Source organism: Harmonia axyridis, chromosome X, assembly GCF_914767665.1.
Source record: "Harmonia axyridis chromosome X, icHarAxyr1.1, whole genome shotgun sequence".
Classification (NCBI taxonomy): Eukaryota; Metazoa; Arthropoda; class Insecta; order Coleoptera; family Coccinellidae; genus Harmonia; species Harmonia axyridis.
In genome coordinates, this window is record NC_059508.1 from 17,134,279 (window position 1) to 17,157,119 (window position 22,841).

Here is a 22,841-nt window from a genome sequence, read left to right on the forward strand (position 1 = left end):
TGGTCTTTATTGTCAATTATTGAAAAAACCAAATTACCAGATTGGATTGATATGGAAATTTTTTAAATTATTTAGCATAAATTGATACCTACTAAACTATATAAACATGAGCCGTTAAAAAAGCCATGGCAATCTTTGTTGGAAGCGACTGTAATGGTAACTATCATCTGTGCTAATATTAATCTTTGTACCTTATCCAGGATTCTTCTACCTTGTTTTTTTAAAGCCATTCAGCTGATTTCAACGAAATTATATTTTTTTAACCTTACTTACGGTGGTTGATAAATGAAAAATTCAGATACTTATGAGCATGCGCTAGTATTGGAAAATTCGATAAATATGCACCTGAAATCCAGGTGCAGCATGGCTGAATGCAATCATAAGGTTTGATACTTGATGAAACGAAATAATTTTTTTATTTTTGTTATATCAATTATCGTTTTAGAGATATAAAGGAGAGCTGGTGTTTTTTAAATGGGACACACTATATATGACTTAGTTACAATTAGAAAATGGACACAAAATGAATTGAATTTCGGAATAAATGCGAAATATTTATATATAAGGTGACCCATCATGAAGATGAAGTAGAAAATTTCAATATCTTGATGACTTTTTTGAAAAACCGAAAGAGTTTTTGACAAACCTTCGGTTAAAAAACTGTGTCGAAAAATATAGGATGTCCCATTTAACAAACACCAACTTTCCTCTATATCGCTAAAACGGTAATTGATTCGTATGAGTATCAAATAAAACATAAAATAAAACAGAAAAAAAAAGGTTTAAGACCTTTCCGATTACCTATCTCGAACAGAAACTAAGATATAGCAGAATGTTTGAAACGATCATTTTTCCGAAACGCCCTGTAACTCGAGAACGAATCAAGATATCTATGATCTAATATCTTATTATTTCGAAAAAAAAAGATCGGGTGTCCTTGGAAACTTTTTTCTAAGTCTTATAGTTCTCGAGAACCGTTCAGTGAGTATAAAATTTGGGACAGCCTGTACATTTATCACTCTTGAAGGTGACTATGTTGACGAATGAAATAGAATTCTAAAAAAAAAGAGTTTTCGCTGGTCAGGGACTTATTGAGTGAAGTGGTCTCAAAGAGCGCTTTGAGCGCATGAATAAAACCCAAAGTCTCCTGACTTCACGTCAATGCTTTCACTATAATTTTTTTTTGAATTTGATCATATTAGGTGCTAGTATTAAATCCATATGATTTTTCGTTAGTACCAACCTTCAAACGATACGTGTCAAAATTTGACAGCAGTCCGACCATTAGTTTGTGAGATATTGCGTTGGGAGTGTAGCTACTTTGGTTATTTGAAAAAAAAAAGATTTACGTGAGCTGATCGAATATTGCTTTTTGAAGGGAAAAAATACAGTTGAAGCAAAATCTTGGCTTGATGGAGAGTTTCCGGCATCTGCACCAAGAAAATCAATCATCATTGATTGGTATGCTAAGTTTAAACGTGGTCAAATGAGCACCGAAGACGGCGAACGCAGTGGGCGCCAAAAAGAGACTGTCACCGACGAAGAAATAAAAGAAGTTCACAAAATAATTTTGAATGACCGTAAAGTGAAGTCGATCGAGATAGCAGACATTATGAAGATAGCATCTGAACGTGTACATCATATAATTCACGAATATTTGTACATGAGAAAGCTGGGTGCGAAATGGGTGCCACGCGAGATCACAATCGATCAAAAGCAACAACGTGTTAATGATTCTGAGCAGTGTTTGGAGCTGTTTAAGTGCAATGAACCTGAATTCTTGCGTCGATATGTGACAATGGATGAAACATGGCTCCAATCGACAGTCAGTTCAGTGGACTGCACACGATGAACCGAATCCAAAGCGAGGGAAAACACAACAGTTAGCTGGCAAGGTTATGGCATCAGTATTCTGGGATGCGCAAGGTAAAATATTCATTGATTACCTCCAAAAGGGCCAGATCATCAACTGCGATTATTATATAACGTTATTGGATTGTTCATAGTATGAAATCGTTAAAAAATTGCCCCATTTGAAGAAATAAAAGGTGGTGGTTCATCAAGACAATGCGCCGTGTCACAAATCAATGGAAACAATGGCAAAATTGCTTGCATTGGGCTTCGAATAGCTTGTGCATCCACCGTATTCGCCAGATCTGGCCCCCAGCGACTTTATCCTGTTCTCAAACTTCGAAAGAATGCTCGCTGGAAAGAAATTTAGAGTCAGAGACCATTTCCGGCTCAAAATTCGAAAATAGACGATCTGTGAGCGAGCGCTCAAAAAACCTGGATCGATCCAATTGGAAGCCCACAAGTCAAATGTAGGTCTTACGAAAGTGAGGACATGACAATCCAGGAAAGTCCTTGAAATTTTTTTCAAGTATTATAGTTCTCGAGATGCTTTCAGTGAGTATAGAATTTAGGACACCCTGTATACAAACATACTGTATACATACTAGGATATTCTCGTCAGAAATAAAACAGATATCCATATACCCATCTTGTGCTACCCAGGTAGTGTATCGAATTGATTTAAAGATCGAAGAATTTGACCATCTTGAGTGAAGTAATTGGAGCAAAAGAAAAAACGTTCGATTGAATTCAATCTGACAAAAACAGTCGCGAACAACAGATTAGAGAGCAAGCCCGATTGCCTGGAAATTTCATCAAAAATAATCGGCACAGTTAAGGAGAGTTCAGGCTTGCGCCAAACGTCGGTATGCGTCGTCGATATTCGTACGTCCTGGCCGGAGCGGGCATCTATACTTTCGTCGCGACGCATCCAATGCAGTGACGCCAGCGAAACGACGTCAGGATGGTCAGACACGATTCGAGAATATTTTCCCTACGGGTTCGTAGAAAATACTTGAACGGCGCGAAATAAAAACCAAAAGCAACAAAATAAATAGTTAAATAAGATACTTGACAAAAAAACAGAAAGGTGGTTTCGTCGAATCAAGTGGTTTGTGTGTTAATTGTGCGAACAGACTGTTGGCCGACTGTTATGTCCCAGTGAACCTCTTCGAACGAAGATTCCACCTCACAGCATGGCCTCGGTCGCCGCTTGGCTACCCTTCGCTAGGGCGGCGGCCATAGGTTGGGTGCCCATCGCAACACATCCCTTACCGCCTCCACCGATACCAAAGGACAGGCGTAAAGCAGACGACGAGAAGCTCCTCATCAACGTGTCCGGCCGTAGGTTCGAGACCTGGAGGAACACCCTCGAGAAATACCCTGACACCTTGCTGGGTTCAAACGAACGGGAATTCTTCTACGATGAGGAGTGCAAGGAATACTTCTTCGACCGTGACCCAGATATATTCAGACATATCTTGAATTACTACAGAACTGGCAAGCTGCACTATCCCAAACATGAATGCCTGACTAGTTATGACGAGGAACTGGCCTTTTTCGGCATACTCCCAGACGTAATCGGTGATTGTTGTTACGAAGATTACCGCGATCGTAAGAGGGAGAACGCCGAGAGGTTGATGGACGATAAGCTGTCCGAAAATGGCGATCAGAACCTCCAGCAGCTCACCAACATACGGCAGAAGATGTGGCGAGCCTTCGAGAACCCTCACACATCAACTGCTGCCCTAGTGTTCTACTACGTCACCGGCTTCTTCATTGCGGTCTCGGTGATGGCCAACGTGGTGGAGACTGTACCTTGCGGTAGTCGTCCAGGTCGCGCCGGGTCATTGCCCTGTGGCGAAAGATACAAGATTGTTTTTTTCTGCTTGGATACAGCGTGCGTTATGATCTTCACCGCTGAGTATCTCTTAAGAATGTTCGCTGCACCGAATCGTTACAAGTTCGTTAGGTCAGTTATGAGCATCATCGACGTGGTGGCCATTCTGCCCTACTACATAGGTTTAGGTATCACGGATAACGATGACGTTTCGGGCGCCTTCGTCACCCTCAGAGTATTCCGTGTCTTCAGGATCTTCAAGTTCTCCAGGCACTCCCAAGGTCTCAGGATTTTGGGTTATACGCTCAAATCATGCGCATCGGAGCTTGGCTTCCTCGTTTTTTCACTAGCTATGGCCATCATCATTTTCGCCACTGTCATGTTTTACGCTGAGAAAAACGTTGGGAAGACTAACTTCACGTCGATTCCAGCTGCTTTTTGGTACACAATTGTCACTATGACAACCCTGGGGTTAGTTCAACTTTTTTTTCATTTTTGAGGAGCACCAGAGTTAAAATTGTATTTTCATTTTTCAGGTATGGTGATATGGTCCCAGATACTATAGCAGGAAAGATAGTTGGTGGTGTTTGTTCTTTGAGTGGTGTACTTGTGATAGCTTTACCTGTACCTGTCATTGTCTCCAATTTCAGTCGAATCTATCACCAAAATCAGAGAGCAGACAAAAGAAAAGCTCAACGGGTAACTACTCTCAATATTTCATATTTATATGTTAACACTTTTGAATTCGATTTAACGTCACTGCTCAGTCGAAATTAAATCAAAAGTTCTGTCAGTTCTTGCGCCCTTGTTGCGTACATGTCTGTCGTTTTTTTGAATTTTGAACTGAGTATTTTCTTCAATTGGTTCGGTTCAATAACGAAGGAAATCAATTTTGGAAATTTGTTGTAAAATAGTGAAAACAATGTTTGTGCAATATTTCGTTAGGAACATTTGATTGAGGGATTGATAAAATTATAGCAAATTTTGCATTTAATATCCAAATTTATAGATAGCAACAATTCATTTAAAAAATCCAGGGACTAATCAATAAAAACACATTTTTTCTTGAATATTTTACTATATTCCTCAACATGGTCATCTTCGAGAATGATACTCCAATGCCCTTCTAACTTTTCAATCCCTATTCTTTACTTTCAAGATTTTCAACCTTGGCTCCTTCACTAGAGCTAATGTTTTTCCCTAGAGCACCTTTAAACCGTTGTCGATAAAGCATATTCTGAATTACTCTAACCAAGCTGTTGCTTTGCTTACAAAGTATTTTTTCCATCAAAAAAACAGTGTTAAGTCAATACATGTTCTATCTATTTTTCAAAAACCAACAAATGAAGTGACACGCACATTTTGATGCTTCAAAAAAAAAGCATTCGATGTTAACAATCACAAATGTAGCGTCAGTTAACCTTAAATATTCCTGCTTCTGCCTTTATGTCAGTGCTTTCCTCAATTTTCTATTCTGCAATTCTTTCTCCACAGAAAGCGCGTTTGGCAAGAATTCGAATTGCCAAAGCGTCATCAGGTGCAGCGTTTGTATCCAAGAAGAAAGCAGCCGAAGCTCGAATTGCAGCTCAAGAATCAGGTATTGAACTTGACGACAACTACAGAGAAGAGGATATCTTCGAGTTGCAGCATCACCATCTTCTGCGATGCTTGGAGAAGACAACAGATAGGGAATTTGTCGAATTGGAGGTGCCGTACAATGGTCACCCAAAAAGACCAGGATCACCATCACCCATGGCTAGTCCTGCCCATTCTGCGGTTTCTATAGGGTTTCTCCAGTCTTGTTGCGGTAGATGCTGCCCAAGAAGATATCAGCAAGCTTGCGGGAAGTACATGCCAGCAGCATCAGCAGCTCAAAGCAACCAAACTGGTGCTGGTATGGATGGAACATACCTAGTGGAAGCCTCGTTTTAGGCTTCTCGCTACAAAACGTCCACAATGGAGATTTCCACTGATCTAAATTCAGATTCTAAAACAATCTTTCCTGGAGTGGCAGAAGGCTAACGATCTCTAACATAGTTGAAGAAGCGGCCACTTCATTTTTTACATTTAAAACAAAATTCACCGTTAGAATTGAAATGATACTTCCATTTTCGTTGAATGGGAATTTCGAGAAATTAAAAATCATTAAAATTAGTTTAGCCCGCAAGAAGTATTAAGAGAACATTTGTTCGAATGATTGCTACCTTCGATTTTATAGAAAACTGATATTTTATAGTTCTATCGCGAATGAAACCTCCATCAGAAGCTCGATAAAATCTCAAAACAACGGGATACCAGCCAAATCAATGTGATTTCTTATTATTCCTTATATCTTGAATGATAACGTATTAATTAATGTTTTTCTCTGCTAGAGCAACTGAACATTTCTAGTTCATCTAGTGGATGTGAGAATTTTTTTCCTTAAAACTTTTCAGTATAATAACAGTTTTCAAGATATTTGATGACTTTATATACATCGATTTTTTTTTTTCAACTTTATTGATGTGTAGTGTAAATTTTGTAATATAAATCAGAAACAAAACTAGATAAAAATTGAGAATAAATGTGTTAATTTTTTTTAAGAACTTCTTCTTCACCGGCGTAATATGAATGTGTACCTAGATATGATTCATACATATTTAAAAATAGATGTTGGGTTAGCAAACATGTCTTCTGGACATTTGATAGAATGTTTGTTTTATCAAATACAGAGCGTTTGATATTCAGATGTGAAAAATATTTTACGACTTGGCTACGCTTGCATAAATTTCACACTTTCACTGTATTTTACAATAAAAAAATAGGTCATAAATAGAAATAGAATAATCAGAATCTGCGGGAAAATAAAAAACTTTGTTACACTCATGAATATTATTCTTTTCGAAACGTATATTTCAAAAAATCAGACAATCTGAACAGACATACAGAAATGAAACCGAGAACGTAAGTCGTATTTTCAATATGGGGTATTTTTGTGATTTTTCTCTTGTTTCACAACAGATTCAAATTATACAGGGTGTAAAATGAATGACTGGCCATAGCCTAGTGGTGAATGCAGGTGATCCAGGTCTTTCAGAAAAGTAACTTATTTGGTATCCTAAGACTGTTAGTTTCGGAGATACAGGGTGATTCATGCAAATTGGCCTAAATTTCTGATCTCCATAACTTGGGAATCAGCAGCCCGATTTTGTTCAAACTTTGTGGGTTTATTCACTTCATGCAGCCCTTCAAAGCGATAATTGTAATTTCAATATTTTCAGGATAGTACTCAGATTATTGAGTTGTGTCCATTTTTTCACACGTTTTAGAGAAATATCGATATTGGCATGAAAAAATAAATAATTCAGTCTAATGAATCCAATTTTTACTATGAATGGCACACACGTTTCGAAGGGCTGAATGAATTGAATAAACCCACAAAGTTTGAACAAAATCGGACTGCTGATTCCCAAGTTATGGAGTTCAGAAATTTAGGCCAATTTGCATGAATCACCCTGTATCTCCGAAACTAACAGTCTTAGGATAGAAAACAAGCTATTTTTCTGGAATGCCTGGATGACCTGCATTCACCACTAGGCTATGGTCAGTCACTCATTTTACACCCTGTATAATTAATATGAACTGGTTTGAAAAACAAGACGTCATTCTTTAAAAGTAATAATCAATTAACGAACTCTGGGTTTTCCACAACGAATCGCATAAAACAACTCGAGATGTGTGTATCTTCATATAAAAAAATCTTACTCATATGAAGAAAGAAAATGTTACCTCATTTTGAATAAAGCATATTTGTTGACCTTTAAACTTCTTCACAGTTGAATCGTAGGTCACTCAAAAAATTTAAAGTTTCAGTATCTTTCATCCACAATCATTTTAGCTTACCATCAAGCACGTATCTTCATCAAGAACATTCCAATAATGGTTTTTTTGATAAGAAATCCGTTGTTGATTTTCATCATGAGAAATCTTGAAATATTTGCTCTTAAACACCATCTTTCCGGAAAAATAATCTCATCACTTCGAAAAAAAAAAAGTATGTTAAAAACAGCTAGTAAATTTGTTGGAAAAACTTTGAAGTTAAATATTTATTCAATAGAGATAAAACTCTTGTTCCTGATATTGGAAAATGAACGAAACAAAATGCTTTAGTGAAAAAAATTGATGCATCAGGTCAAATCGATAGGCATGAGTAGTCACCGTTATTTGTTAAGACGAGGTTGAGAAGGAATTCAGATATCTGTTTTAAGTTTTTTAATATTTTCAAATAATTCCATTCAGTCTTTTTTAACATATAATAGTAATACATAACTATCTTATTATTGCAGATGCAATCAGTACATACAATAATACCATAAATATATCGTGCACATGCACACACTCTCACACTTATAAGTATATACAAATAGCGTTATTACTACGCACTATTGACAGTTCTTTGCGATTTTACATTTATTTTTCCCTAGTTCTTAAAATTCTTGAGGAAAATACAAATTAAATGTTAGTGCATTATTCCTGGAACTGTTGATATGCGTAGCTGTCCATACGGGCCTTTCTAACATTCTAGCCAAATTCTCAGAATGAGACTTCAATTTTTTGTTCACTTCCTACCCCAATATATGAACTTAACACGTTGAAATATGAACATACTCTATGAAAAAATTCTGAAGGAAAGATATTTTTGGCACAGATATTCTGATAAACCCAAATTGTAATTATGAACGAAATTATTAACGATTTTAAATAGTTGTCGGTGGAAACAAGAAATTAGTTAAAATTTACATAATAGTGGCCCCAATATATCAATATTCTACTATGAAAATTAAATGATATGGTTTATAAGAAATACCGTATGTTGGTCCTTAACATTCCAATTATCTGCTAGTCCTTCCATATTCTAAAATTCAGCTAGACTGTGAAAATTTGCCCATTACTTCGCAAGGACGGTTACAATTTGAAAAATGATGATACCAATTATATTAGACAAACAATATGATAGTACATCCATTTCTACTTCAGACAAAACAAAATAATTGGATCACAATTATTAATATCATCATCTATTTGAAGCCAATTCTATCTACAACTCGATATAATTTGATATTCCACCCAACTGAATCTTTTTCCATAGCTTCTGAAATATCTGTTCAAATTGCAGATTCCATCTATCTCAATGCTTAAACCATTAGAATTGAATCTCAATTAGTACAAAAATTTGATAATAGAATTGAAGTTGGTAGTAGATATTCGGACATCAAATAGAATCAATAAAATGTTATCTTTCATTGAATTGAATACACTAAAATACACATGAAACATGGATCACATGAAGTTAAACGAATTGCTAAAAATTTTCGTCATTGGGGTTATTTCAATTTGATGTGCTATGTTGAAACGTTGTTGATGGCCAATCAATATAAAAATAATAGAATTCACAACTTATAGCTATATGGTACACCAGAAGAAAAAATTACAAGTTTCGTAAATCAGAATTCACAATAATTGAAGACTTTTTTGTTTATCAACAAATTAAAAATATATTTACAAGTTGAAAAGATGTTTTTCATAAAATAATATCGATGGAAAGAAAGAAAATTTGAAGCAATTCTTAATGGAATTTATCAAACAACAACAGCACATATATTAACAATAAGAGATAATGTTTGACATCTATATAATTTAAATGGAATGACTGAGATGAAGGAACATTTAAATATACAATTGATTATTTGTACACAAAAAGATAGATGTTTTGGAAAAGAAGAACAATGATTGGAAATAAATAAATCAAGCACCCATTGAATTGTATTTAGATTTTTCCCAAAAAATTTCGTTAGTTTATGAATAAAATCATGGAAAAATCTCTCAAATTCCTATGTATATATATATATAAAAACAACAAAGCTAGTATTTTTTGCATATAGTTTCACATAAATTTTGTTTCACGGGGAAACACATAAATGCATTCATCAGCTTCAAATCTCCTGTAACTTTGAAATAAAGGACTAAATTGTATATGTATGTACTGTGTGTATAACCAACCACATTTGAAACAATCTAAAATGATTCATCAATCTTCACCACACTTTCCATTGTGGAAAATATTAGGTAATGACAAAATTACTTTGAAACTTTGGGAAATTCATTTTGTCTGAAGCATAGGATTGGAAAAAGTGTAATAAATCTTAATAAAAATTTTACAGCCAGGTTGGTGAGTTGAAAATTCTGTAGTAAACGAAGAAAATTTACGATGTTATTTCACTGTTAAGCAATACAGCAATTTTCTATTTTTAAAATATGATACAGAAAATGTACACAGCCTTTATACACGTACACAATTCACACTGACACAACTTGTGCACAGTATGTAGAGGTTTCATCAGGTGACACAAAAAAAACCATACCGAATTTACTCGCCATGCTCAAAATTGAAATTTTTTTTTTGTAATGATTGATAAGGGTATAGTTTTTTCCAGCCAAGCTGATACGATTGATGATTGAAAGATCGCAAATAAACACTACACCCTGCTACTTCCCTCATTGCGGAAGACAATCATCGTGATTGCAATTAACTAAATATAAAAATATAAAACTGTACAAAGATAAATACAAGGTACATCAATTATACAATTATTTAAAAAGCATTCCATATTTGTTTCATGTACGATTAATAAATGGTAATGCCATATGGGCACAGAAAAGCATAAACGGAACAATTATCATAAAAATATAATACAATAATCTGTATATAGACAGTACAACTCATTTAACCAGAGGCACTTGAGTCACTTAAGTGCGCACCAACGGTTTAAACACAGTTTCGACACAGAAACAATTACTTACTGATACTCGAATACATTGAACGTCTCACGTCTGGTTATCGTTAGATATGTAAGTTTTCATCATCAGCAGGCGAGTTCTTGCGTACCCGAAATTAGCAACGTCGACAGTGGTGGTGCCGAAGGGTGGGTAACGTCAGGCCAATATCATGGTTGCCCATCCACTGCCATTATGTTATGAACTTGTTCTAGCTTGTAAGCTAATCGCTGTTTCTGCGAGAACTCGTCCTCCTCTAAAGTCACTGTTAGTTGTTCGTTGTACTTCATAGCGTAGGTGTAGAGTTCGTGCAAAGCGCAGTTTGTGTTGAACTCTGTTGTATGGAGCTGCATTACAAGTAAAGTTCTTCATTAGAAAACCATCATTCTTCATTCCAATATGGGATAGGGAACATGGATAAAGGAATTTTTTTCAACTGTTCAGTTCAAGAGTCATGACAATGAACACTTCATACACTATTTTAAATTTTCAATTCCTCACATTACGGTAGTTGACAATTTTTAGAAAACTAATTGAGATACACCTAAATATAAAAGTACAACAATTATTACTACAAAAAAACTCTTTGCTGTACATAACAAAGAAGAGGATGCCCGAATGAACCGAATTAAATAACTATTCGCTATTCGACAAGTTTTTCAAATTCTTCAAAATCATACAGTTAAGTTAATTGATCACATAAAAAGTAGATATTATTAACAAGTATAAATATTTCCCAAGGCTGACGAAATGCAAATTTCCCTGACCTTATAAGCTTATTATGTACTTCAAAATGAACTTATAATTGTTTATACTTCAACGTGACGCCATTGATGACGTCATATCACATTATAAAAACTGCTTCTTTTGAATTTGCCTTGTTTTTCATTAGTAGTAAAAACTTGTTATTATAAAATAGGAGTTGATTGAAAGGAACACTTTGATTATTCTATATCAATCTGTTTGACGTTAAAATTAATTGTTGTTTTAAGTTTTCAATGATCTTTCTATAAGGTTAATTGATATAGAATTATTAGAGTTTTACAACTGTTTGATCAATAAGAATATATTCTCTACAGTATTGAATAGCCTAATGGATTTTGATAACGCTTAAATCAATAATTTCTCCAGTACAGTGTGAACTTAGTATTCTATTGAAGATAAGTAACTAGATCTTTACACGTTTTAACGACGTTTCGACAACGATGTTGTCATCTACAGCGAAAAAAGAGTTCCTAAATGTTAACCATTCCCAACTTACATTGGAAGTTTGTGTTCATCTTACAGGGAACAAAAGTCATGTACTCTTATCATTAAGATCAACATTTTAAATGAATGAAAGCAAAAAAAAAGGATATAACTCACTCTAGATTCTTCTGCTAACATAGCATTCATATCTTGATCAGATATAGCTGGCATCACTTTGATATCTGAATAATATCTCTCGACCCATTCCTTATAGCATGGGATGTCCTTGGCATATAATAGTTTGGAACTTGGTGAATCCTTGCCTGAAAGAAAAAGGAAGATTAAAGAAGCCTGAACAACAGATAAACTCGAGAATAACAATACCTAATCTATGGTCAGATGTGGAACAAGAATCCATGAATGTTTGAGCAACAACAGACAGACAAGAATCAACAATATTCGATTTGTGAATATCGAAAACGAAATTAGGATTCTTAATGAGATTCACCCAGAATCTGAGCGGTAAGGAATTACTCTTCCAGGTGTGGACAACTTCAGGGTCGGATATACCGTGTTGAAGGGCCTGATCGTCCAGAAAATCGAACATATATTTGATAGCTAGAGGCAGAGCTGAGCCTCTGTGAGCCGTACTGAAGATTGTTTCGAACAAATCGTCAACGAACTTCTGCAGAGTACCCTTAGTTGCCAGGAGACGAGTTAAATAAATTTCCGAAACCATCTTATTTCCTCGTTCACCTTCTTTCTGGTTTTCGTTGTCATGATGCTTAACAAGATGCCAGCCTTTCAGTCCTTGATCATGGTCATGATTCAAAGGACTGGTAGCTCTGCTTAGGGGGGGACTAGCTGAACTAAATTTACTAAGATTAAGTGTTTCGTATTTGTGGAGCTTATCATTCTTTTCTGTGAATATGCTCAAATTATAAATGGAACTTTGTTTAGAAACCAAATTAAGACATCCACCATCAGGAACTCTGTAATGTTGAAGAGTATTCTTTCTCTTCCAATCACCCTCTACCTTTGTAGTACTGTCTTCATCGTAGAGGATAAGTCTACCACTTGTTCCTGTACGCCATTCTGAAAATAAACAGAAAATGAAGGAATGTCCAAGATGTTAAGATATTTATGATAATTACCTAAATCTAAATCGTCTTTTCGAGGTCTTTGAGAATATGGAGTTGCTCTGTAAATAGTATCGAGAGCTTTCTCCTTGACTTGGCTTATCGTATCACAATCTAGAACTTTAACAGGAACATTATCTGTATTATGATCTGGAACTCCCACAAATACCGTTTGTTGAGATATAGATACATAAACAGTCTGAAAAGAGGAAAAAAATTAGTGGTTGTTGCAAGATAATCAGATAAATCACTAACCATTGGCTTAAAATCTATCGATTGTCTAATGAGCTTTTCTTCACTGAGAGAATACCTCGCTTCAGATGTCACCGCATCTACTGGCCCTTTGTCAACCTGTTGTTTAACAGCCCTGAAGAGCATAAACAGTGGCTCACCAGCACATTCCTTCAAAAATTTATATAGCAGAAATGTGAACCAAGCACTTAGCATTTTCTCGGCAACACTTTCAGTTCTTCTAAGAAGTAATTTCGGATGGCTCTTTCCTTCGATACATTTCTCAATCAATTCTGCCAGTAATGTCTTCAATATATCTGTGCAATATTCCATCTTACTTTGAAGGGTAACCATTATCAACGATGCTACATTGACTCTGTCACGCATCGAAAAATACCTGTTACTTTCCAAAGTTCTGATAAACAGTAGTAGAAAAGTTTTGTTCATTATCAATTGACCGAAAAGTCTGAGACCCTTTTCTTTTCGCAACAATTCCGGTTTTTCCCATTGCAAAACTATGTGATCATCAACGTTGGGAAACAAGATTTTCATCGCATATGTTCGGTAGTCAAGGAATGGAATACCACCAGAAGTCAGGTCACCCGTCAAATCAGTCATTTCTGTTTGCAATTCAGCGAAAGCTTCTTTGCATTCGGCAGCTACACGTAGCTCTAAAATGTCCATCTGTTCTTGCATGTTCTTCAGTACGCGGTTGCTTTCAGTAGATTTCCTCCTGTACGCTATCAAGAATAGAATAAATATGAAGAATATTATTATACCGATAACGATGATTGAATAAAGCGAAACTTTGGATATTGGACCATTCAATCCTTGCGGAGAAGAATAAGAAAAACGACCAATTTTATAGCGTAATGAAGCTCCCACTGTAACAATCACTTCTGGTAAATCTTCATTATTAGGTAGCCCATTGCTATCTAAAGCAGGGGGTTGAGTCTCAGGTGGTCTACAAGTCAACTGCTGACGTGACAAAGAAGTTACGTTACAAAAACTGTTTCCAATCCTAACCTCGACATCAGACTCTTGACACGCTCTGTCAATGTTTTGTCCCTGAAAAATTACAAAATCAGCAAAAGATCAAAGGGAAAAAAGTTTTAGATAACCACACTCTTGTCCGAGGAATTTTTTCAGTTAACATTTGACTTTTTATTGTATTAAAAATTTTTTTGACATATTTGTTTTGAATATTTTATTCTTATTTCTCAATCTGACCGTTTGATTTCATCCATACCTGAAAATTTTCCTAGAAGTATTATCTCAATGTTGTTTAGTTTCAGTTGCTGTTCTAAAAGATAATTTTATGTTCAATTTCAAAATATTCCAAGTTTTTAGTGGGTTCTCGGGTAAGAAGTGAAAGCTCTAAAACTATTGCCCCATCGGATGTTCTCAATAGTGTTAGGTTATTCAGTAAACAGTTGCTTTTATGCTTTATTCAACTCAAAAGAAGGGTGATGGATGAAGAACAATTTTTTGATGATGACAACTTTGTTGTCGAAATGAGCGTCAAATCCTAATTAAAAAATTCCCATGGACAAGATTATAGTTACTTATATAGCTTTCAAGCTTAGTACAGAGTTCAAGAAGAACTCTTTTTAATTGATACAGTGGAACTAACATTTATATTCAAATATTCCGATTTATAATATTTCACAGCTTTGTCAAATTCCGTGAAGACTGGATTTGGAAACAGCAAGAAGGGAGAGAAATTATTGGTCATGGTTAAGTTTTGCACTCCGGTTACGTTGTCCATTCTGAAACCATATTCCAGCTCCAATGGTTTATCGGCATCAAGCTCCTCTTCTACTTCTATAATTGGACTTCCACAGACCATGCTCACGTTACTCAGAATTGTGCATTCCTAAAACAACGAGCTACTCTGTTGAATCTGAAGTGTTTTTAAAGTTGGAAATTACTTACGCTTATGAACATTTTCTGTTGGTAATACACATACATTTGAGGCTTTTGAATATAAGCCAGATTTTTACCAGTAACAGAAATTTTTATCCCACCGGCAGGTATACCTTTCGGAATCTTGACAGAACTAGGTATACCAGATTCGGCAGAATATATGACTGGATCTTCGACATACTGAAAATATTCATCGAAAGCTCTATCTGCCTTCTCATCGAATTTCATTCTTAATTTTTCCTTTGTAATCAAATTGGACGCACTGGTTATACAAAGAGCTTGAGTTTCGTCAGTTGACACGATTCGGCATGGTAAATCTCCAATGAAAGCTTGAATACTGCTTCCTGCATTCATATACTTCCCCTTAATTTGTAGCATCGTTCCTCCAGACTTGGGACCATATTTTGGCGATATTCCCAAGATCACCGGATCAACAAATCGATAATTTGTTTTAGATTCTCCTCTGTAATCCTCAACTTTAACCACTACTGGTCCTTCGCGATCCTCTATCCTACCAGGGCCATCAACCTAAAAGAAAAAATATATGATTTCACACCAAATACTTAATATATCGAGAGTATGTGATTGTTAGGGTTATTTTCCTAGACTTACTTTACAAACAATCTGAGTAGTTCGAATGTATAAATGCTCGTATGGTTCGCAGTTCATTCCAGCTATGACAATTCCCCTGTAAATATCTTGGAATGTTTTTCCCAAGTTGATACCATGAATAGTTATATTAGTCCCTCCTTCCCAAGGTCCTAATTGTGGACTGAAGGATAGGATTTCTGGATTGGGACAAGTTTGATTCCTATTCAGCCAAACTGTTGAACCTTTCTCACATTGGTCTTTGACTTCACAACGGTCAGAGCTTTGACACCAGCCGCATTCGTATTTCGGTGATAAGGCTAAGCACATACCACAATTTTCTGCCATATCTCGACAACGATATATAACAACTAGACAAATGGAGAGAAACGTTTATTATTTGGAAAAAGCTCATTTGAAATCCATACTTACTGTGAATATTGTATGGATTATCCAAAGGCTTCGAACCACCCCATATTACAGCGAATGTAGCTGTTATATTTGGAGCTCTAGACGTGTATGAAAATTCCATTGAATCGCAATAAATTGTATCTCCCAATAATTGTGCGTTAACACTGGTAACTCTTCCTTCGATATTGAATTGACAGACAAATCTAGTTTGTACTATGAATTGTCCTATGATATGTACCTTAACCCTGATGGGTTTCTTAATTCCTGACGCCACCAGAATTTCTGGTGAACTTCCAATTGTTGAATTGATGGTAGGGCAAAATGCCGGTCCTGATCTGTAGCTAGGACCTGCCCTCTGAAAAAAAAAAAAACACAAAATTCGTATGATGGAAATATTAAAATAATTGAGAATACTTACGCTGATGCCAGTAACGAGAATATCATTCCTACAGTTCTCTGCTGTGTCGTGCGTACATCTATGTCCATCAACACACCAATCACAAGGGAATGAAGACGAGACACATTGCGTGCAAGAGCTATAGGTGTTACAATCGAAGAATGTGAAATTGGTCGCTACAAAATCAGGTCCTGATGTCATTCGAACCGATAATTTGGAAACGAAATGATCTGTAAGCAAAATTGGGGGGTTGATTTATCTGATGATCATAACACTGCAAGACAGGTAGACTTACGTTGTCCTTGAGGTATTGAAGGTAGTAGATCAGTTCTTGGTGTGGTACAGTTGACCCCAGATCCTTTTCTTGTAGCATTAGTGATAAGCGTTTTATCTAAAGCGGTGAAAGCACATAAAAAGTGCCCACTCAAGCTGGGCAAATTGTCTATGATGAGATCCAGCTGTGAAAATTATTGAATTGTTACGATATTACTGGAATTGTTTTATTCAAGAATTTGAGCTTTCAAGATGTGAAACAAACTAAAGATGTTGAAGAGATCAAAAATAACTCACAGTTCTAGCTGTTGTTCTTTGAAGTTGATTTGGTATAACGCTGGTTATAGTTGTGCATCTTCCACTCTTGTAGCTTATCCAGTAGAGCGGATCCTTAGCTGCATCTTGACAGTCGGATCTTAGGCTGCATCTGTAAATGGTTGGATGATTAGTGATTTGATCTAATAGAAATTCTCGATAATTCTATTTACCCTTTTTATAGTTAATATTTCAACCATAAGATTTGAAATAATAGAAAAAAGTAGATGTTTTATAGACATTATAAGACGATTTTCCGGCTACAGACTTTGGTACACTGCTCGTTTTCATTTTCTTGTTTCTGGGATATCCAGTATTCTCGACTGTAGTATTGTTTTGGTTCATTAAGACCAATCGATACTTCTACGTCGACCCAAATGTTTTTTTCCTCTCGTTATCGGAGTTGAAAAATAATCACCATTCTAGTTTTTGTTAATTAAAACCGGATCAAAAGGATATCACATAGCCTAAATTCGGCGAATTATTTCGGCACAAACATATTTTCGATCATTCTGTACAATTCCATCAAAATAGCTTTGTGACTTTGAACTGTTTTAATCATATATGACGCAAGACTCTTTGGATTAAAAATAACTGAACAAACAAGAAGACGGTAAGTTTGAAACGAGAAGTCCTAAAAACCAATGGTTTAGGAGTCGATGAGAATTTCGAATATTCGATCAAATCGAATTTCATAGAACCTGTTTGGTACGCCAATGACTTGCAATATTGAAGGCGGTTCACTTGCCTTGACTATACCGTACTAGGTCGGGCGGAGTCTTCTTTTACTTTCTCATGATACTGTATCTCGAGAAATGGATAAGTACAAATTGAAGCTCGACTTGTACACAAAATGTCATGTTGGACTGACGTCCTGTGTATAAATCGTACAAGTTTTAGACCAAAATGGCCTTTAAATTATATAGAAACGTGAGAAACGTCACTAAAATAAAACAACAGGATACCTATTTCTTCAAATTGATGAAGTGGAAGCTTAATATACTTGCTTATCTAAATGTTTACATTGAACCAACAAACCGAGAATACCATAACATTTTTACTTCTTAGAATGAAGGTGTGGCACAATGCAAGGATGGCCTTTTCTCTTCAGGAGATCACGATAATTTCTCAAAACCTGTATAGTTCCTGTTGCCATCGAATTTATAGACCGATAAAACAATAGGAATATATGAACATTAATTCTTTGCTTTCGACAGCTAAAATTTATAACCAAAAATTAATAAGTATTTCACAACCAAAAAAGAAAGCTAACCGAAGAAAAAAAATGAATTCCGAAAGATTCTATTTCCTTAATTTTTAGCCTTTGAAATGATTGGATTGCATTTCAATTGGAACCATATACAGGGTTATTCACCGCGATGGCCTATTAGGAGTTTATGGAAAAGGGATCACAACTTTGTGCTGAAAATTTGCATGTTGGGATTCGAGACAATTTTATCTTTCTAAAATATTTTCAGATCTCTACAACTTCCGGTTATATCGGAAAAATACTACTACTTCCTTGTTTCAAATGGCACACCCAGTATATTATTACATCATTAGATAGCTTTTTTTGATGACAATTTCAGCTATATGCCATACCTTGGCTAAAACTCAAAGGTTCATGAGTTTATGGGATTCTTATGAAGAAAATTTTGGCGACAAGGACTCACCTTTTCTTTAATATTTCTACAGACAAAGTTTTTTCGAAAAAACCTTCATCATATTCGATTCTGTAAATACGTAGTATTATTAAACTGTTGTTTAAAATTAATACTTCAAGAGTTATCGACGAAGTACTTCAAATCAGGAAAAATCGAATTTCCTAACTGTGTGGACTGTGACATCCGGAAAACACAAAAAGAAACTAAAATTCGATGTTTCAATAACTAAATTTTACATTTCAAGAATTAAAATCAATATTTCGTTGGGATTGTTGAGAAATCTATAAACCAATACAATTTTCAATCACGAATAATTCATTACAATTCTTGAAATGTCGAATTTAGTTATGGAAACATCGAGTTTTAGTTTTTTCTGTGTTTTCTGGAAGTCACAGACTGCTCCACACAGTTAGAAATTGCGGTTTTTCCTCATTTGAAGTTCTTCCTCGGTAACTATTAAAGTTTTCATTTTAGGTATAGGGTTTGCTTAAATAACTCCCTCTATTTTTGTACGTAGAATCGACTGAAATAATAAAAGGTTCTAATTTGAAAATCTTGAGTTTTGATGAGTTTGAGTTGTCCAAGTTCATGACCTTATAAACACCATGTACATTTTTGGTCCAAATCGTAACAATCTTATAATACTACATATTTGCAGAATCGAAAAAGAAAAAAAAAATTTTCGAAAGAAGCTTTTTCTGCCGAAATATTCAAAAAAATGTGAGTCCCCATCGCCATTATTTTTTTCATAAGGCTCCCATTAACTCATGAACCGTTGAGTTTTCATCCAAGGTATGGCATATAGCTGAAATTGTCATCAAAAAAGTTATTAAATGATGTAATAATATACTGGGTGTGCCGTTTGAAATAAAGAAGAAGTAGTATGTTTCCGGTACAACCGGAAGCTGTAGAGATCTGAATATATATTCGAGAGAAAGATCATTATCTCAAACCCCAAAATGCAAATTGTCAGCATAAAATTGTGATCCGTTTTCCATGAAGTCCTAAAAAGCCATCGCGGTGAATCACCTTGTATAGAGCTTCTTATGACGTATTGTTAGAAACAATACTCTAAAAACGAAATTCGAAAGTTGTAATTATTAATTGGACCATCACGAGAAGAATAAGAGCACACAGGATTTTGTTTTGTGAACTGAGCATTAATTATAAACTGCCAGGCAACGTCGTGAAATCGCTTAATCTCTAGAGTCGATTGAAAAAATTTCTCTGGTATTTCAGTATATCACGACTTCTTGAGCAAAGGTGCACTTCTCTTGGGTGCAGCGTCTTCGAGTTCTTCGCATAACGGTCCACTGTGACCTCGCACTTCTAAAAGTTGACAACAGTTTGCACTAGAAAATGCACTTGTAAGGGTATAGGGCGTAGATCTTTTTTTTTTTCTTAAATGGGGTAATCGAAAAAAAATTTTTTGATGACATTGTTCCCTCATATCTATAATGTGAGAAAAAGAGGTTTGATAACGAAGTTTGAACCAAATTACTCGAAATAATTTGTTTATTACCAATTCGATTATCTGATCTTATACTGGGTGTTCCTGAATTGGAGTTACGAAGGAAAATGCGAGATTACTTGGATAATTTTGAAAATAAAATGGCCCATAAACATGAGACCGCAAATGCTTTATTTTCGAGATACAGGGTGTTTCTTGAAGTCCTACTTTTTTGTGATGCTTAACCAGTTTATCGAATTTTTATTAATCTTCACTACAGAGTTGGTAAATAAGTTCCAAAACTTATAATTAATTTATCTAACACAGCTACCTAACTGGATCTTTATAATAATTTGGATTTTCCTGAGAATTACTAGAGAGCTGTTTGAATTTTTTCTCGAAATCGATTACACATACAACAAAACTATAACAAACCAAAAATGTAGTACTGAACCAGAGTTTCTTTTTAAATTTTTCCAAACTACCAGTGGTTCAAAAAAAAATAATTCTGGGGGAAAGAAGAAGAAGAAAGGGGAACACCCTTCCAGAAAAATTCACCCTGTAGATTTGCATTCAAAATTAGGATATCACATGATGAAAACTTTGAATTGTAATATCTATGCCAATTCGAGTTAAATATCTTGTGGAGGAAAGGTCCTATGAGAGAAGAACTTGAACTCCAATTTAGGAACACCCTGTAGATATAGTCAATTCAAAACTGATGTCTTCACAAATAAATTGTAATTTAAATGAAACACAATAAATTGTACAACATAGCCTATACAATTTTTCGATGCGAATTACTCAGTTTAGTTCTTTGATCAAAGAAAGTTTTTTTTTCCATCCGTTTAAATTCTGCAATTTATTTACGAATTAAGTAATGGTTCAAAGGAATATTTTTTCTCTTGTACTTGCAACATTGCTTATTTCATTTACTCAATAAAATCCGAGCATCATTTGTAGAAAATTAGGTTTCTCCTGAGAAAGAATATCTAAAGCGGAAATTTAATTAACATCGCCTATGTATACAGAAAACGTTCAGCACACACCTGTGACTAATCATTTTTCAACATCCAATTTCATAGATCCAATTGCATAACATGTAATGATATTTGAATCGATCAATTTAATAATCTAAAAAGAAGTTGCAAAATATCAATATGTTTTCGGTCATTATCTCCAATGGCGCACCTTGGGAATCGATTGAGGGAAAAAAATCACCAGATTCGTTCAGACACTTTCCCAGAAACTGAAGATCCTATTAAAATGGGTTGATAATCTGATCTATCAATTTTGAAAGTTAAAGGGGCTATAAAATTGAAACGAATTCATAATTGACAATTATAATGATGGTTCCTCCTAATTAAAAATTAGGTTATCTCGGGATTCGAACCTTTGACCAGTAATGATGCTTATATTAAAAAAAAAAGACCTGAAAAAAATAGTTTTAGAATATTTCGAACAGAAACCAAGATATAGCAAAATATTTAAAAACGGTCCTTTTTCAGAAACTCGAGAACGATTTAAGATATCTATGACCTGCTTTGTGATTTTTATTATTTCGAAAAGAGAGATCGGGTGTCCTTGAAGATTTTTTTCTCTTAGCCTTATAGTTCTCGAGACCCTTTCAGTGAGTATAGAATTTGGGACACCCTGTACATTTATCACTCTTGAAGGTGACTATGTTGACGAATGAAATAGAATTTTCAAAAAAAGAAGAGTTTTTTCTGGTTAGGACAGGGACTTATTGAGTGAAGTGGTAGTGGTCTGAATGAGCGCTTTGAGCGTACAAATAAAGCTCAAAGGCTCATGATTTCACGTCAGTGCTTCCCCTTTAATTTATTCTTGAATTTGATCAAAACTTCGTCACCAATGAATCGAACCTTATCGTTTGAGACCATTCCCAGCTCAAAATTCGAAAATTACAGACGATCTGTGAGCGAACGCTCAAAAATTTGGATCGATCCACGTCAAATGTAGGCCTTACGAAAGTGAAGAAATGACAATCCAGGAAAGTCCTTGAAGATTTTTTCTGTAAGTCTTACAGGGGACACCCTGTACAACGTGAAATCAAGAAAAGATAAGATGATATAGAATTCAATATTGTCCCAAAGTTTTTGAATTAAAAAACTTTCGACATTTTACAACATAAAAATAATTAATGAAACAATGTGGACAATTTCCAATCTTTCCTAATCAGCTTTTACATTCCGCGTAAATGTGAAAGTAAAATCTGAAACATTCTGAGGATTCGGAGCATTTTCCCCTTCGAAGATTTCAAAACTTAATTATCGGAAATAACAAACCAAAATACAGAGGAAAGCGAATCGTCATTGTCGTATCGCAATGTTGGGATTCTTGTTTTAATTAAAATTGAGAGGGTCTTGCAGGGATTTAACGGGAAAAAAAATTCGCTCACGATGCGAACATCGACAAGATTAGTAGATTTTCATTTTCGAGTCCGAATCAATTAATACCTGACGCTGGGAAGGTCTTATCCCGAACACGGGTTTTTCAAATTGGGGTTAGATTATCGCTATTAGAGCTAGGGAGAAAGCTCACAACCCTCCATACAGTAGACGTGAATTAAAGAAGATATCGACATGTCCCAGATCACTACTAGGGATTCACGACTTGGTATTCAAGCTAACGGGTGTTTTTTTTTTCGAGGTATATAACTTTAAGTTGGCATTACTGTTCAAGATGGCGACCGATTTAACAGCTTTCAAGTGATTTATTCTCAGTTTGGTTTGGC

The 22,841-nt window shown here is 35.2% G+C and overlaps 2 protein-coding genes across 3 annotated transcripts in view; one reads left to right on the forward strand and one right to left on the reverse strand.

Annotated features, from left to right (window-relative positions):
* Window positions 1-2,412: 2,412 nt before the first annotated feature.
* LOC123686271 (potassium voltage-gated channel protein Shal) lies at window positions 2,413-6,268 on the forward strand. Its single transcript, XM_045626290.1, has 3 exons — window positions 2,413-4,162; window positions 4,228-4,390; window positions 5,186-6,268. The coding sequence occupies exons 1-3, from the start codon at window positions 3,048-3,050 to the stop codon at window positions 5,621-5,623; spliced, it is 1,716 nt and encodes a 571-aa protein (XP_045482246.1). The 5' UTR covers window positions 2,413-3,047; the 3' UTR covers window positions 5,624-6,268.
* A 1,659-nt stretch (window positions 6,269-7,927) lies between these two features.
* LOC123686269 (plexin-A4) overlaps window positions 7,928-22,841 on the reverse strand; it is a 55,179-nt gene continuing 40,265 nt past the window's right edge. For both annotated transcript variants that reach the window (XM_045626289.1, XM_045626288.1), the window contains exons 6-17: window positions 16,955-17,084; window positions 16,680-16,842; window positions 16,406-16,614; window positions 16,009-16,342; window positions 15,601-15,947; window positions 14,998-15,516; window positions 14,696-14,938; window positions 13,087-14,130; window positions 12,847-13,030; window positions 12,077-12,787; window positions 11,870-12,015; window positions 7,928-10,851 (exon numbers count right to left, since the gene is read on the reverse strand). In XM_045626289.1, the coding sequence (XP_045482245.1) occupies window positions 10,675-10,851; window positions 11,870-12,015; window positions 12,077-12,787; window positions 12,847-13,030; window positions 13,087-14,130; window positions 14,696-14,938; window positions 14,998-15,516; window positions 15,601-15,947; window positions 16,009-16,342; window positions 16,406-16,614; window positions 16,680-16,842; window positions 16,955-17,084 (4,207 nt within the window). In that variant the 3' untranslated portion in view covers window positions 7,928-10,674. The remainder of the gene's footprint in view (window positions 10,852-11,869; window positions 12,016-12,076; window positions 12,788-12,846; window positions 13,031-13,086; window positions 14,131-14,695; window positions 14,939-14,997; window positions 15,517-15,600; window positions 15,948-16,008; window positions 16,343-16,405; window positions 16,615-16,679; window positions 16,843-16,954; window positions 17,085-22,841) is intronic.